At 37.2% G+C, this 17,600-nt stretch overlaps 1 protein-coding gene across 1 annotated transcript; it reads left to right on the top strand.

Moving 5' to 3' along the window:
* Positions 1-13,537: 13,537 nt before the first annotated feature.
* LOC134378658 (pleckstrin homology domain-containing family A member 8-like) lies at positions 13,538-15,079 on the top strand. The gene is given in 3 exon segments (XM_063097960.1): positions 13,538-14,078; positions 14,081-14,948; positions 14,950-15,079. Coding segments are annotated over 3 exon segments (1,539 nt in total).
* The last annotated feature ends 2,521 nt before the right edge of the window (positions 15,080-17,600 follow it).

The following is a 17,600-nucleotide window of genomic DNA, read 5'->3' as shown; positions in this document are numbered from 1 at the left end:
CTTGAAATGACTGAAAGGAATTCTGGGTAAAAATCTTAAGGAAACTCAATGAAGATACAAGAAGACACAGTTAGACAACACAATGAACTCAGCAAAACTATCCAGGATATGAAGGAGGAAATTTAAAAAGAGATTAATACTTTAAAAAACAATGTAGGAGAAATCATAGAACTGAAGGAATCATTCAACAAAATAAAAAACACAACTGAGATCTTAAGCAGCAGACTAGAGCAAGCAGAAGAAAGAATTTCTGATCTTGAATATAGTATCTTTGAAATAACTCAGGTGGACCAAAAAAAAAAAAGAAAGAAGAAGAAAAAAAGAAAAGAAAAGAAAAAAGAATTTTAAAAAATTAAGAAAAATCTAACAGAGCTATCAGATAACCTTAAGTGCACAAACATCCAAATCATGGGTATTCCTGAAAGGGAGGAGAAGGGAAAGGCATAGAGAACATACTCAACAAAATAATAGTAGAAAACTTCACAAGTATAGGGAGAGACATGGACCTTCAGTTTCAAAAGGCTCAAAGATCCCCAAACAGATTCAACCTGAAAAGGTCCTCTCTGAGCCACATTATAGACAAAACTGGCAAAACTCAAAGACAGAGAGAATCCTAAAAATAGCAAGAGAAAAGCATCAAATCACCTATAAGGGAGTCCCATTAGACGAACAGCAGACATCTCAACAGAAACTCTACATGCCAGAAGAGAATGGGATGATATATTCAAAACACTAAAAGAAAAAAAAAATCTGCCAGCCAAGAGTACTAGAATATAGTCAGCAAGGCTATCCCACAAGAAACGAAGGAGAAACAGTGAATTTCCCAGACAAACCAAAACTACAAGAGTTCACCACCACACAACCAGCCCTACAAGAAATCATCAAGGGAGTCCTATGTGTGGAATTCAAAAAATGATAATCACTACCATGAATACATAAAAAAGGACAAAACCCACTGGTAGAACAAAAATGGAAACAAAAAAGAGGAAGAAACTGTATCTTACCACCTCTAAAAACTGATAAACAATGAAAGGCAGAGAAAGAAACAAAATACTTTAAGCATCCAAATGAAAATCAATAAAATGCTAGAAGTGAAACAATACCTTTCAGTAACAACCCTAATTATAAATGGATTAAATTCTCCACTCAAAAGACACAGGCTGGGTGATTGGATTAAAAAGCTAGACTCAACTATAAGCTATCTAAAAGAGACTCACCTCACGTATAAAGACACACACAGACTAATAGTGAAGGGATGGAAAAAGATATACCATGCAAATGGAAATAAAAAATGAGCAGGAGTAGCTATTCCTATATCAGATAAAATAGACTTTAAAGCAAAAACTATAAAAAGAGACAAAGAAGGCCATTACATAATGATAGAGGGATCTATCCAGCAAGGAGACATAACAATCATAAATGTATATGCACCCAACATTGGAGCACCCACATATATAAAGCAAACACTGTTAGACCTAAGGAAAGAGATAGGTCCAAATATTATAGTAGTTAGGGACCTGAACACTCCTCTTTCAACATTGGACAGATCATCTAGGCCATAAATCAACAGAGAAACACAGGATTTGAACTACACTTTAGACCAATTGGACTTGGCAGATATCTACAGAACGTTTCATCCAACAACCACAGAATGTACATTCTTCTCATCAGCACATGGAACATTCTCCAGGATAGACCACACATTAGGTCATAAATCAAGCCTCAACAAATTAAAAAAATTGAAATCATTTCAAGTATCTTTTCAGATCACAATGGATTAAAACTAGAAATCAATAACAAGCAAAACTCTGGAAACTATACAAACACATGGAAATTAAACAACATTCTCCTAAGAAACATATGGGTCCAAGGAGAAATTAAACAGGACATCAAAATTTCTTGAAACTAATGAAAGTAAAGACACATCATACCAAAATTTGAGGGATGCTGCAAAAACAGTCCTAAGAGGGAAGAAGTTTAGAAATATTTCAAATAACCTAATGCTACACCTCAAAGAACTAGATTAACAAGAACAATTCAACCCCAAAATTAGTAGATGGAAAGAAATAATTAAGATCAGAGTAGAGCCAAATAAAATAGAACACCCCAAAAGATATAAAAGATCAGTGAAACAAAAATTTGGTATTTCAAGAAGATAAACAAAACAGACCATTAGCTAGGCTAACTAAAAAAAGAAGTGAGAAGACCCAAATAACAAAAATTAGAAAGGAAAAGGGAAATATTACTACCAATACCATAGAAATATGAAGAATCATTAGAGACTATTATAAATAACTATGCACCAACAAATTTGAAAACCTGAAAGAAACGGATAAATTTCTGGACACATACCAACTACCAAGACTGAACCAAGAAGAAATAGAAAACCTGAACAGACCAATAACAAATAATGAGATTGAAGCAGTAAATGGCAGTCTCCCAAAAAAGAAAAGCCCAGGACCATATTGCTTTACTGCTGAATTCTACCAAACCTTTAAAGAGGCATTAATATCAATTTTCTTCAAACTATTCAAAAAAATTGAAACAGAGTCCATTCTTCCAAACTCATTCTATGAGGCCAACATCACCTGATACCAAAACCAGACAAAGATGCAACCAAAAAGGAAAATTATAGGCTAATATTTTATGAACTTAGACACAAAAATCCTCAAATCCTCAATAAAATGTTAGCAAATAGAATACAGGAACACATCAAAAAAAATTATACACCATGATCAAGTGGAATTCATCTCAGGGATGCAAGGATGGTTCAATGTATGCAAGTCAATAAATGTGAAACACCACATCAATAAAATCAGGGACCAAAATTATATGATTATCTCAATAGACGTAGAAAAAGCATTTGACAAAATTCAACATCCCTTCATGGTAAAGACTGTCAGCATATTAGATATAGAAGAAAAACATCTCAGCACAATAAAAGCCATATAAGACAAACCCACTGCCAGTAGTATCCTGAATGGGGTAAAACTGAAGGCTTTTACCTGAAGAAGGGGAACAAGACAAGGATGGATGCCCACTCTCATCACTCCTATTTAAGATAGTATTGGAAGTACTAGTCAGAGAAATCAGGCAAGAGAAAGAAGAAAAGGGCATCCAGATTGGTAAAGACAAAGTCAAATTGTCTCTGTTTGCAGATGACATGATCCTATATATAGGAAAACCTAAAGATGCTGCAAAAAAAAACCTGTTAGAGTTGATAAATGATTTCAGTAACATTGCAGAATACAAAATCAACATGTAAAAATTAGTCATATTTTAATACTCCAACAATGAGCTATCAGAAAAAGAAATCAAAAAAGTAAGCCCATTTACAACGGTTACTGAAAAAAGAAAATACCTAGGAATCCATTTAACCAAGGATGTGAAAGATTTCTGCAATGAGAACTACAAATCACTGTTGAAAGAAATTAAAGAGTATATGAAATCATGGAAAGACATTCCATGCTTTTGGATTGAAAGAATTAACATTGTGAAAATGTCCATACTACCCAAAGTGATCTACAGATTGAAAGCAATCCCCATCAAAATAACAATGGCATTCTTTACAGAAATAAAAAAAAAAAAATCCTAACATTTATATTGAACATTAGAAGACCCTGAATAACCAAGGCAATCCTGAGGGGAAATAAATAAATAAATAAATAAATAATAAAGCAGGAGGCATAACCCTACCTGTCTTCAAGTTATACTACTAAGCTGTAGTAACAAAAACAGCAAGTTATAAAAACTGGCATAAAAACTCAGACCAATGGAACAGAATAGAGAACCCAGAAGTCAACCCACATACTTACTGTCAACTGATCTTCGACAAAATTACCAGGAACATACACTGGGAGAAAGACAGCCTCTTCAATAAATGGTGTGGGGAAAACTGGACATCCATATGTAGAAGAATGAAACTAGACCTGTACCTCTTGCCATATTACCAAAATTAACTAAATTTAAAAGACTTAAATATGAGACCTGAAACTATAGGAGTTCTAAAAGAAGACATTTCAGTAAGTAGGACCGGGCAAAGACTTTATGAATATGGCCCCCAAAGTACAGGCAACAAAAGGGAAAATAAATTAAATTCAAACTAAAAAGCTTCCCCAAGCAAAAGAAACAATTAACAGAGCAAATGGACAACCTGCAGAGTGGTAGAAAATGTTTGCAAACTATGCATCTGACAAAGAATTAATACCCAGAATATACAAGGAACTAATACCACTTAACAGCGAAAAACAAAAACACCCAATTAAAAAATGGGCAAAGGAGCTGAATAGGCATTTCTCAAAGGATGATAGAAGATGGCCAATAGACATATGAAAAAATGCTCAACATCACTCAGCATCAGGGAAATGCAAATTGAAACCATGTTGAGATATCTCACTCCAGTTAGACTCGCTATTAATCAAAAAGAGAATCACAAATACTGGAGAGGATATGGAGAAAGGGGATCCCTCCTACACTGTTGGTGGGACTGTAAATTAATGCAGCCATTGTGGAAAACAGCATGGACATTTCTCAGACAACTACAGATAGAGCTGCCATACGATCCAGCCATCCCACTCTTGAGTGTATACCCAAAGGAATGAAAATCATCATGTTGAAGGGACAGCTGCCCTTCCATGTTTTTCGCAGCTCTATGTACAATAGCCAAGAGTTGGACCCAATCTAAATGTCCATTGCTGTATGACTGGATAAGGAAAATATGGTACATATACACAATACAATACTACTAGGCCTAGGGTCTGTGATGGGAGGGCATCCTTCCAGACTTCTGAAATGCCTGCAGGGCTTTTCTCTCATTGTCCTGGTTATTAGCATGTGGCTGCCTCACCACCAAGATTATGTCTTTAGTAACTAGTTTATCTGCTTCACCCTTGCATTTTTCTCCTGTTCCCCGGTTCTCTACTGAATGGCCAGGCTGCAAATTTTCCAAAACACTACACTTTGCTTCCCTTTTAAATTCTGGCTTTACATCATGCCTTTGCCATCATAACTCAGAGTAGGCTATTAGAAGTAACCATGCAGGGCTGACCCCATGGCGCACTCGGGAGAGTGCAGCGCTGGGAGCGCAGCAGCACTCCCGCCGTGGGTTGGGATCCTATATAGGGATGGCCGGTGCGCTCACTGGCTGAGTGCGGCCGGTCACAAACACACACACACACACACACACACACACACACACACACACACACACACACACACACACACACACAAGAAGTAACCATGCAGTTTCCTAAATGCTTTGCTGCTAAGAAATTTCTTCCACCAGATACTCTGGTCCACCACTTTTAAGTTCCAACTTCCACAAAGTCCAAGGGCATGGACACAATGCAGCCAAGTTCCTTGCTGTGGTGTAGCAAGGGTTATCTTTTGTCCAATTCCCGGTAAGTTTCTTATTACTGTCTGAGACCTCAGCATCTTCATGTTCTTTACTGTCCACATTTCTATCAGCATTCTGGTCACAACCACTTAACCAATTTCTAAAATGTTCCAAACATTCTCTCATCTTTTTGTCTTCTTCTAAGTCCTCCAAATTCCTCCAACCTTTGCCTAACACCCAGTTCCAAAGCTACATCCACAGTTTTGGGTATCTGTATAGCAACACCCCACTCCTGGTATCAATTTTCTGTATTAGTCCATTTGTGTTGCTATAACAGAAATACCTGAAACTGGGTAGTTTATAAAGAACAGAGGTTTATTTGGTTTATGATTCTGGGACAGCTGCATCTGGCATGATCCTCAGGCTGTTTCTACTCATGGTGGAAAGTGGCAGGCAGCCAGCAGGTACAAGCAGATTACATGGCAAGAGGAAGAGAGGGGGAGGTGCCAGGGTCTTTTAAACAACCAGCTCTCACAGGAACTAATAGAGGGAGAACTCACACATTAATCCCCCTGCCCCCAGGAGAGCATTAGTCCATTCATGAGGGATCTGCCCCATGACTCAATCAGTTTCTAACACTGCTACATTGGGGATCAGATTTCCACATGAATTTTGGGGGGACAACACATCCAAACTCTATCAAGTTCCTTCCAAGGTACAGTGGTAGAACACGGTGGTAAAATCCTTAAAAAAGTTAACCTGAGGTAACAATGAAATAACGTATTAAGCCAGCTCTAGTACTGAGTCTTTGACAGAAAGGGAACTGTAGTTCTCAAACTGTTGTTGTAGCCTTCCTGAGGCTGGCTTCAGCACTGGGTCAAAACTGTAGTGAAAGTTTTCACTGGGTGAAAACCTGTAGGCCTTGTGATCCCAGGCAAGCATTCCTTTCCTTGATGAATTACTTTTCCTCCCACAGCTGCTCTGGAGGGGCAGGGGGTTGCCCCAGCATCTGAGAGAGCAGCCAGAACTGTGTACTTGGTTGGATTCTTCATGCTGTGGATTACAACCTAGAAGACAGCTTCTCCTTCAGAGAAAAAAAGTCCTATAGATAGGACACTTGGAGACATTTTCAAGAAGCCATTGGGCATTTGAGCTTAGCCAACCACTAATCATTCTGAGAAAAATATTTTAGCTTTGTTTTTCATAAAGTTTGACTAAAATAAGGGAAAACGACCATGATAAGCTTAATATTTGTTGAGACATTTATTAAGTATGCTAAGTATAAAGCAATATACTGGGCATGATGGGATATAATTGGGTAAAACAGACAACCAAACATTGGTGTGAGGAAAATAGAATAGTCAGGCCCCCTTGCCTCAAGTCCGGTTGGGAGTGGTGCAGCACAATCTTTGTAAACAAGTTGTGAGGGAGTAGAGTTAGTGTGCATGCACACCCAGGTATTTTCAGCTTGTTGCTATTCTTGTGTGTTCTTCAGTGTGTGAAGCAGCAGCTAGGCAGAGCTCAGGTCCAAAAATAGAGCATGTTTACTTTGCCAGCAGCTGCCCAGTTTCTCTTTGGACTGCCTAGCTCTTAGACATGTGTGTGCTAAATAAAGACTATTCTTTCTTCACCCACAGCTCCAAAGACCTTTTCCTGTTACCAAGCTTGTAGACCTGCATGTGAAGGGTTTGTGAACGGGCTTGAGGTGTCTGTGAGCTCCAGACCCATCCCTAGCTCTACAACTGGTCACTGGTTTCAGGAACTTAGTGTCTAGGACTGGACTGTCTGATATGTAGCCATTAGCCTCATGTAATTATTTAAGTTTAAATTAAGCATAATTAAATAAAATTTTGAATTCAGTTTCTCAGTCACAGTAACCACATTTCAAGTGCTCTATCACCACATTAACATCAATATGGAAACTTCTATTAATACTGGTCTATAGTGGGGGTTAGCTGTGGTATTCAGCTTTGTGAGCCATACCATCTTTTTTGCAACTACTGAGCTCTGCTACTATAGCATAAAAGCAGCCATAGACAATAAGTAAATTAATAAGCATGACTATATTCCAAATAAAACTTTATTTACAAAAATAGGCAGCAAGTCATCTTGTCCTGTGGACCATAGTTTGCTGAGCCTCTGTCTAGAGAAAGAAACTAACTATAGTGTAAGGCTATAAAATAGAAATTGAGACTCGAGTACAATAATTAACTTTCTGTGACAATTTAAACAGTCTTTATGAATACATTACATATGATAATAAATAATTTTTGTTTCAAGCCACTGGCTTTGGGTGATTTGTTATGCAGCAGTAGATAATGGATACACTTAGTCATGTTATGTCTTTAATACCTCACATAAACAATTTTCTGAATGCCAATATAGAGTATATTTACCATATTGTATATCTTCCAATGCTCAACATTCTCATCCTGTATGGAGGCTTTACCAACTTTTCCATGCAAAACTGTCAGTATCTCCTCTAATGGCCATAAACATTCTAAAATCTCTATTACTGCACATTGAATTCTAAGTATTTGTCACACAGCTCTCTCGAAGTATATAAGTAAGCTCTTCAAGATTTTTTCATTTTTGAATCCCCAGCACCTAAACACAAATTTGGTTCCTAATAGGCATTCAAGAAATGTTTGTAAAATTAGTATAGCCATGACTTAATATTACTGTGAGCACCTTCGGAGCCTACATATTTAGCATTTTATAAAAGTTTTGTGTTCTAGGTATTTCATAATGCTTATTTAGCTATTGCTTACCTCCTTGCAGTAGTTCAATATTTTGTCTGATCAAAGATTCACTGAAGTCATGAATTTCTATGCATTGCATTTGATTCATCTAAATTTCCAACCCATAAGTTTTTTGTTAATAAATGTCACAATCTCAAAACAGACTAGAGTTATGAATTTCGTTCATATAAACTTTTTCTAAAAAATGTACATATACTCATTTTACAAAGTGGCATGATTTACACTTTGGCATTAGCTGAAAGGCAGTTGCATTTTAACCTGAAGCTGCCGTGAATATATTTTTTTTAAGTAAGTATAATTTATATATTAAACATGCATTTTTGTGACCAGGAGTTGTAACTGGAAACAAGGGAATTGGACACACACAAAATGAAATATTATTTATTATTTAATAATCCAGTTGTATCTAGTTAGAAATCCTTTTAACAAAGAGCAATCATAGTATTAGATAAAGTATTAACAGATTAAGGTGTATTTTTATAAGAAACAGTACAGGCTGTATTCATCAGGGGAGACATCCATTCTGCTGTAAGGAATTCCATCAAGTTAAAAGTCTAGATAAATAACCATATTTCTTATTATTTAACAAATAAATAATGACCTCTTCCCTAAAACTATAGTGTTTCTTAAAACTGATAATTAAACTTCATTTTCTGCTTGATATAACTTTAACTCTTTAATTACACATTAAAGAATAGTTAGAAAGTAAAAGAACAAAAAGAGGACTTAATTTATATTGAAAAAGATACTTTTTTTTTTGCATTTAGTTATTATTTCAAAGTAGATTTAAAAAATCAGCCATTCATAATGGTCTTCCCAAGTAACTTAAGAATATTAACCACATGACATAAAATAACCCTAGACTGTATTTATTTTCTATATGTCAAATTCAAATATTAATTTGCATGAAATGTGATTTACTCTCAAAGCTTTCAAGTTAATGAATACATGTTTCAGAAAAAAAGTCAAGGAGTAAACATTTAAGTATTCAATTGTCTAAAACTACTATCACATTAAATATTTTCTATAATATATATATTGTTGTTTTCATTAATTTTTGCCTCCAATTATAGCACCTACTGCTGGTGTGTCTTTTTCCTGAAGTAAATTGACATCACTGGCACATGATATGCAGTTATTGAGGTCGTAAATATGCTAATAATCAGAGAACACAGAAGTTTACTTTCACCTGGAAGGACAGCAGGGCACCTTTACTGGATTTTTCCAGAATGGTGACAAATCACTGGTTCTGTGCCACAACTGAGCTCATGGAGACATTTATTATCTCATCATCCCAAAGGAGTGCTGGCTCGTCCCCTACATTGATGTCAATGTAGTGGCAGCTATGCAAGATGCCTTGATAAGTTACCTGAGTGCCAGGGGGTTAGGATATCAATTCCACCAAAGCACGGGTATCTACCACTTCTGTAAAATTTCTGAAGAGCCAGTGAAATGGAGCATGTCCCTACCCTCTCTGACGGGAAGCAGAAGTTCTTACACCTTTTCATTCCCTACTGTAAAGAAAGAGGCAACACCTTTTGATTTTAGAAGCAACATATACCACATTTAAGCATACCATTCCCATCCATTCATCAGATTTACCAAAAGGCTGAATACTTTTAATGGGTTCCAGAGCAAGTGAAAACATAGCAAAAAAAATGTAATGCAATTACAAGGAAGCTTTAATTGTACTCAAGTGTCTATGACTAGTTGTATGGCTTTTGGCGAATCTGGGGGAAAAATTCTAATGTCTGCTCCCAGGGTCTTAGAGCAAAGCCACATATTTTAGCAATACCAGTTCTCTTTTGAGAAACAGCTCTTGACTTGATCTGTCCCTGGCAGAGAATGAAAGTCTGACTTTGGAACATAAGGCGGTAACAAAACACCATTGCTGTCACAAACTGGGGGTTATCTGACTTCCTTTTCATAGAGCTGGGCACACCCAGTGGCATTCCACTATTCAAATGCAAGTAAAAGAGCACTGAAAACACAAGTAAATGGCATTAACAACTAATTTTCATTCCAATTGGCCTTTTGCACTGCCACCCATCCCTCAATCTCTATTTATGTCTCATGGGAGTTTCTGATTGTTAATTGACCAGGAGGGAAAAATTCAAGTCTTATTTACAGGTATCACTGTATAATGTATTGGCACCAGACAAAAATCCACAACAGAGGCTTTACAGCCCCACCCAAGGTGACCTTTAAAAAGCATGGGTGGGAGAGTGGGTAGACAAACCTTTTAATAACTTATCTAGCCCACTTTGCCTCGAAGGAGATAGTCTGAAGGCAAGTACCTATGCTTTTCTTTCCTGAGTAATCACTTTCCCTCAAGGGCTTCTCTGGGCCAGGTCCTAGCATCTGAAGTAATGGTCAAAGCTGAGAACTTGGAGCCTCCATAGTATGAATTAGAAGTTTGTAGGTGACATATACTTCCTATTATTATGAATCCAGACTCGGATGTTTTTGAAACTTCAGTATTTAATTTAAAAAGTCTTCCTTTAGGTACACAAAAATGGTACTACTAAATTGGAAGTCAATATTTCAGATTCTTCATGCCTTTAAGCAAATAGACCAAAAGTGGGTTTTGTTATTGGCTTGGGTGATTGATCCTGATTATTAAGAGGAAAAGGGAATACTGTGGACAATGGGAAATAAAGCTGGATAGAAAGAAGCCAGAGAAAACCCTGGAGGATCTTCAATTTTCACTGTTAAAAATTAATGGAATTTTAGTTCTTACTATAATGGTTCAGATTAACCCTCCAATGTTAAACAATCAGAAGACTGGGTAATGTTACATGAAACATTAGATGACAAGCAGTATAGAACAATAATCACTGAAAGAAGAGAAACGAAACAGGTGAGCCATACAGTTACCCCAGCTTATTGCGTAAAGAGAGCTTCCAGGCTGCAGTAGTGGCAGAGTCCCCATAACAGAGCATGGCAGTCCTGCTGAGCTGAAAAAACAAAGTTCAGAGTTAAGGGAAGCCAAAACGGCTAGTTCTGGGGATAATGTCAGTAAGGAGAATGATCCATAGACAAAAGGCCACAAAGATCTACAGGGGGTTGACTTGAGTCTATGGCTGAATAGTGATGGGCACACGGAGATTGTGGAGGAGAAAATAAAGTTTGAGAATGGATTACCAGGAAGGAGTAGGTGGAACATTCCCTGGAAGTCCACACAGTCAAGCATATTCCATGTTCCAATCAATCAGAATAGAAAGACCCCTGAATAAATAGGGCATTGAACAGAGATCCTACAAGGTTATTTCCTCAGTAGTGGAGTCATATAAGCTCTCAGGGTAAAGGCTCCTCCAGATATGTCTTAACAAAACTTAAAAGAAGACTTGAAGAAGTCAAATTGATACCAAGTAACTCAGCAGCATTCCAGAACAATATTTAAGGAAATACATTAAAAACACCACCAGCTACATAAAGTTTACAGTGTTTGACATCCAATAAAAAAACTTTCCATAGAAAAAAAACCAGGAAAGTATAATCCCTAACCAAGAGGAAAAAAAATCCACGAATAGAAACAGACCACAAATGACAGAGATAATAGAATCATTGTAAAAGATATTTTTGAAAAAAACTATTATAAAAAAATTATCTTAATGATTTGAATTTTTGAAATTTGAATATTAAAGAAGACCAAAATTCAAATTCTAGAGATAAAAAATACAATATCAGAAATAAAAAATATGCTGAATGGGATTAACAGCAGATTCAATATAGCAGAAGGCAAGATTAGTGAACTTGAAAATATAGCAATAGAAAGATCCAAAATGACGAACAGAAGGATAAAAGACTGGAAAAAAATGAGTCGAACATTCACGACCTTGTGAGTCAATATCAAGAAGCCTAACATACTGTGGTCGAAGTCTGAGAAGGAGGGGCGTGGTAAACAGAAAAAAACTGGGAAGAATAATGGCAGAAATATTCCCAAATTTGGTGAAAAACACAAATCTACAGATCCAAGAAGTTCAGTGAACCCAAACAGAAAAATCATAAAGAAAACCACAGGAAGACATCATAGTTAAATTGCAAGAAGCTGGTGATAATGAGAAAATCTTAATAGTAGCCAGAGAAAAAAAGTCACATTACATAGACAGGAATAAAGATAGAAAGACAGAACTACACAAGATAGTACTACACACCCACTAGAATGGCAAAAATTAAAACTATAAAAAAACTATTTTTAATAATTGTGGTATTGGTACTGTTATTCTGATACTTCTGTGTGCATGCTGTGGATAAGGCAAATAAGCAAGTGTGTGATATTCTAATTACATCATTTTTCAGGATCTTGAGAATTGTGGTTCTCAGCATTACAAAGGATACATAGATACACAACAGAAGAGCTACAGATGTCACATAGCTCTGACTCTGAATTGAAAATATAAGTATGACCTCACGATATATTTTATCTGAAGAAGTATTCCCTACTCTTTGCAATGAAAATGCCTGGAAGTAATGACCACCCTAGCAGAACTAAGAATCCACTAAAAGGAGCCTTAGCTAGTTCCAAGTCTAGGGTGGAAAATGTAGAAAATGCATGTGAAATGCCTTGCCATACCAAATAGCAAAGAAACCCTCAAAGGCTACTAGGGTCATATCAACAGGACTCAGCCATTTAGGACACTGGCCAGGCAGAGCATCAATAAGAATGACAGCTGCAATGACTGGAAACAGAAATGTTTAAACCTGCATGTTTGTAGGGATAGAAAACCAATCAAAAGCCTAACTGATCACTGTTGCATGGTTTAGGGAGCAAATTCATTACTTTAGAAACTGGTAAATAAAGGGACAGAATCAAATATTTATCCTGCTTTCTCTACATGAACTGTGTGTAACACCCTTTCACTAAATGACAGATAAGTAGAAATTTCTTTTTAGAGAAATATTTCAGCTAATAAGGAAGGAATGTTACAATTAGATTATCACTATTTTGCAACTTCTAATTAATTAATGAAGATAGATATTAAGTATTAACAGCTACTAACATCACAAAAAGAGAGATATTTTGTGCCTATTAATAGAATATAACAATATCTACGAAGTGTCTTGGCAATAAAAAAAAACCCAAAAACTAAATCTGATCAAGTCTCCAGACCTAATCTCAAAGTTATAAGTACAAATAACCGTTTCTTAAACAAGTAAATTTCAAAGGGGAAAAATGTATCAAGGAGGAATCTATAGATTACACACAATAAGAAAAGAAAGTCACCACACCCGGTGCCTCGGTCTCCCTGTGGGCTGCGTGCCCGGCCCCGCCACGTGGGCCGAGGATGTGAGGCGGGCCGGGTGTCCCTGCACGGGCCGGGCGCCGGGAGGGGGCGTCTGGGCCACACCAGGCGATGGCCCTGCTGCCGGCGCTCTGGCCCTCCCGGGGCCTGCGGCAGTGACTGGCCGGCGGGCGTGGGCGAGCGGCCCGGGCGCCATGGAGGGGGCGCTGCACAAGTGGACCAACTATCTGAGCGGTTGGCAGCCTCGATGTTTCCTTCTTTGTGGGGGAATATTATCCTATTATGATTCTCCTGAAGATGCTTGGAAAGGTTGCAAAGGGAGCATGCAAATGGCAGTTTGTGAAACTCAAGTTCATTCTGTAGGTAACACACTCATGGACCTGATAATTCCTGGGGATCATTATTTCTACCTGAAGGCCAGAAGTGTGGCTGAGAGACAACGGTGGCTGGTGGCCCTGGGTTCAGCCAAGGCTTGCCTGACAGACAGTAGGACCCAGAAGGAGAAAGAGTTTGCTGAAAATACGTTAAACTTGAAAACCAAAATGTCAGAACTAAGACTCTACTGTGACCTCCTTCTTCGGCAAGTAGATAAAACAAAAGAAGTGACCACAACTGGAGTGTCCAATTCTGAGGAGGGAATTGATGTGGGAACTCTGTTGAAATCCACCTGCAATACTTTTCTGAAGACCTTGGAAGAGCGCATGCAGATTGCAGGTGCAGCCTTCACCTCTGAGCTGCCTACCGCACTCCCCCAGGACCACCACAGCCGGCCATGCTCACGTCCAACAAGAGGAAACACCCCATTGTACCGATTCATAATTCACTGGAAAGGCAAGTGGAGCTGAATAATTGTGAAAATGGATCTTTGAATACGGAAATAAATGGTGATGAAGAAATCCTGATGAAAAACAAGAGCTCCTTATATTTGAAATCTGCAGAGACAGACTGCAGCATATCAAGTGAAGAAATCACAGTCCAAGGTGAAATAATGAAGGAAAACGAAGAGGAAAACCTGGGAAATCATGATAGCAACTTAGCACAGCCTGGATCTGACTCCAGTTGCTCTCCAGAATCCCACTGGGAAGAAGGCAAAGAAGTTATCCCAACTTTCTTTAGTCCGATGAACAGCAGCTTTAGTGCCATCGAACTTCTGGAAGACAGTGGCATTCCCACAGAAGCATTCTTGGCATCTTGTTATGCTGTGGTTCCAGTACTAGACAAACTTGGACCTACAGTATTTGCTCCTGTTAAAATGGATCTGGTTGGAAACATTAAGAAAGTAAATCAGAAGTATATAACCAACAAGGAAGAGTTTACTACCCTTCAGAAGACAGTGCTGCACGAAGTAGAGGCGGATGTAGCCCGGGTTAGGAACTCAGCTACTGAAGCCCTCTTGTGGCTGAAGAGAGGTCTCAAATTTTCGAAGGGATTTTTGACAGAAGTGAAAAATGGAGAAAAGGATATCCAAACAGCCCTTAGTAATGCATATGGTAAAACATCATGGCAACACCACGGCTGGGTAGTTCGAGGAGTTTTTGCATTAGCTCTGAGGGCAGCTCCATCCTATGAAGATTTTGTGGCCGCGTTAACCATAAAGGGAGGCGACCCAGAAAGAAGCTTTCAGTATGGGGATGCAGAGAGACCTCAGCCTTTACCTCCCTGCCGTGGAAAAGCAGCTGGCGATACTGGACACTTTATACGAGGTCCACGGGCTGGAGTCTGAGGAGGTGGTATGACAGCTGCAGGAGAGCACCTCCTAACTTCAGGGAATAAAGTTTGCTAAAGTGAAAAAAAAAGAAAAAAGAAAAAAAGTCACTTAAAAGACAGAAATTTTAACAGTAACTATATATTTGTTGATATTTTTAAAAATTCCCATCAAAAAACCTCCCACCCCAATTAAATTATTTTTATATGACTTTATATATAAACATATATAAAATTCCCTCTTCTTTTAGGCGTGGTTATGTTTTAAAAGAGTTCATAGCTTTTAGACATAAGTACTAAAATATTTATAGTTTGGCATTTGCTACAAAATAAGGTTGGAAGAGTAGATGTGTTGCAGATGAAACAAGAGTTACCATGGGTATGTGAATGTTGAAGCTGCTTGATGGGGACATGGGGATTTACTGTACTTTTTATGTATACTTTTGTATTTGTTTTGTATTTCTACAATAAAAATTTTAGGGTAATAAAATAGAACAAAAATAGAATTCTTAGGAAAGAAAAGTAATGAAAGACAATAGCAGTCCTGAAAAGGAGTTCACCCAGGGCTCAAGTCCTTCAGAAATACAGATATAATTTGTTCAACTACAGAGTTCACACAATTCATTAAAAACTAAAGATGTACCATTTTAGGAAGATAAATTTCAAACAGTTTACACAAATGTTTAATAATAGTTCATTGTTACTATTACATGAGGAAAAGTTTGGTTTTATTTGTCCCTTTATTTCAACTAATTAATATATTTTATTCCTTTTTGCCCCTATCCATATACAGAGTAAAAGTATCCAACTTTTCTTCTAGAGCACATGCCATTCTTGTTTACATTAAAAGAAATGCTCCTGCTGCTGCTCTTCCTTTTTATTTATTTTTTTTAAAAAAGGCATTTTATTTTTGTGTTCTTTCTGAACAGGATCGTCTTAGGAAGCTTCATTTTACTGGAAATGGCAGAAATATACTCTGGGAATAGGGATGGATACCTCTATTCCACTTAAAATTAACTTTTGCAATATATCCTTAGTGTTTGAGATGAAAAAGGAAAAAAAAAAATATATATCAACTGCTTCGTTATGTCATTCCCAGTCTGATTAAACACTGACTTGTAATATGTTCCCATTTTCACAAAAAAACTTTGTGTTTTGAGGGAAAGCGGGGGATGGAAAAAATAAGGAAGAAAATGGGGTGAAAAAGAAGAAAAAAGGAATAAAAAATGAGGATAGGAAGGGAGAGTGGGCCTATTTTTCTCAAGAAATTTGCATTGTACCAGGAGATATGTTTTTGTAGTTAAGTTCTTTTATTAACTCTTTTCTTTCTTTCCAATAAAAATTTCATTTCCTGCAGGTGAAACAATGCAATAACATAATAGAAAGCACTTCTGTACCCCATAGATATGTACCATCAACTATGTTACAATTTTTAAAAAGGGAAAAAAAAGAAAGCACTGATTCCTCCTGGCCCCAGCCCTGAGGCAACCGATGTCATCAACTTCTCCCCTTATTTATAAAAACACTCAAAGAGGATTTAAAGTTGTTTTTGTTTGTTGGTTTGTTCGCTGTCTCAAACATTAGGTAATACTATAAATATGCTGGAACTTGCTTTACCCACTTAACATTACATCAAGGGCTTCTCAAGTCAACAGACAGAAGCCTAAATCATTCTTTTAAATAGTCACTGAATACTCTATAGTAAGAATGTACTGCATTTAACTATTTCCCTATTAATAGACAATGAAATTGCTTCAATTTTTTTTTTACCACCACAATCAATGCCACAATAAAGATTGTTTAATGTGTATTTAAATGATGATGTTTATATTTCTACAGGGAAAGCTGTGGAGTTGGCAGGTAAAAGAGAGCATGTATGCTAAATCACAATAGACATCGCCAGCTTTCTTTCCAAAATGTTTCCAATTTATATTCCCACTAACAATATGTTACAGTGTCTATTTTCCCATTTATGTCTTACCAACAATGAATGTTATGGCTCTTTTTAATTTTGCCATCAGATAGGAAAGATTATAAATTATCAAAAGAACTGTTCTTTAGAATTTTCCTTAAATTGAGTTCACAGTCTATCTGTTTAGGTCTCTGCCATCTATGCCGGTCTGCTCCAGAAGGTCAGCATGGAGACTAGATTTAAGCAGTGGTTTTCTTTGGCATACTCTGAGGTCCCAGACTGCCTATAGGAGATTGTATCATTGGAATCGTATTACCACGAAAAAAAAGCATGTTATGTAGGTTAATACTGGCATTGTCATATGTGAAAAATACCTTGGTAATCACTGGAAACAAAATAATAGAAACACAAATCTCAGGAGTTGAAGGAGTTACGCAATGCTTAAATCTTAACTATAAAATCCCTGCCAATTTATTATTCCACATCTGCTTAAATTCCTCTAATGATGGAGAACATACAAAAGCAGACAGCCTATTCCAAGATAATAAAGCTAACTTTTATTGAATGTGTATTCTGTACCAGACACAATTGTAAGTGCCCGGCAGGAAGTTTCTCATTTAATCCTTACAAAAACCCTATGG

Source organism: Cynocephalus volans, chromosome 5 (genome assembly GCF_027409185.1).
Source record: "Cynocephalus volans isolate mCynVol1 chromosome 5, mCynVol1.pri, whole genome shotgun sequence".
Classification (NCBI taxonomy): Eukaryota; Metazoa; Chordata; class Mammalia; order Dermoptera; family Cynocephalidae; genus Cynocephalus; species Cynocephalus volans.
Note: the sequence above shows the minus strand (reverse complement) of the source record. Positions and strands in the feature narration are given on the sequence as shown.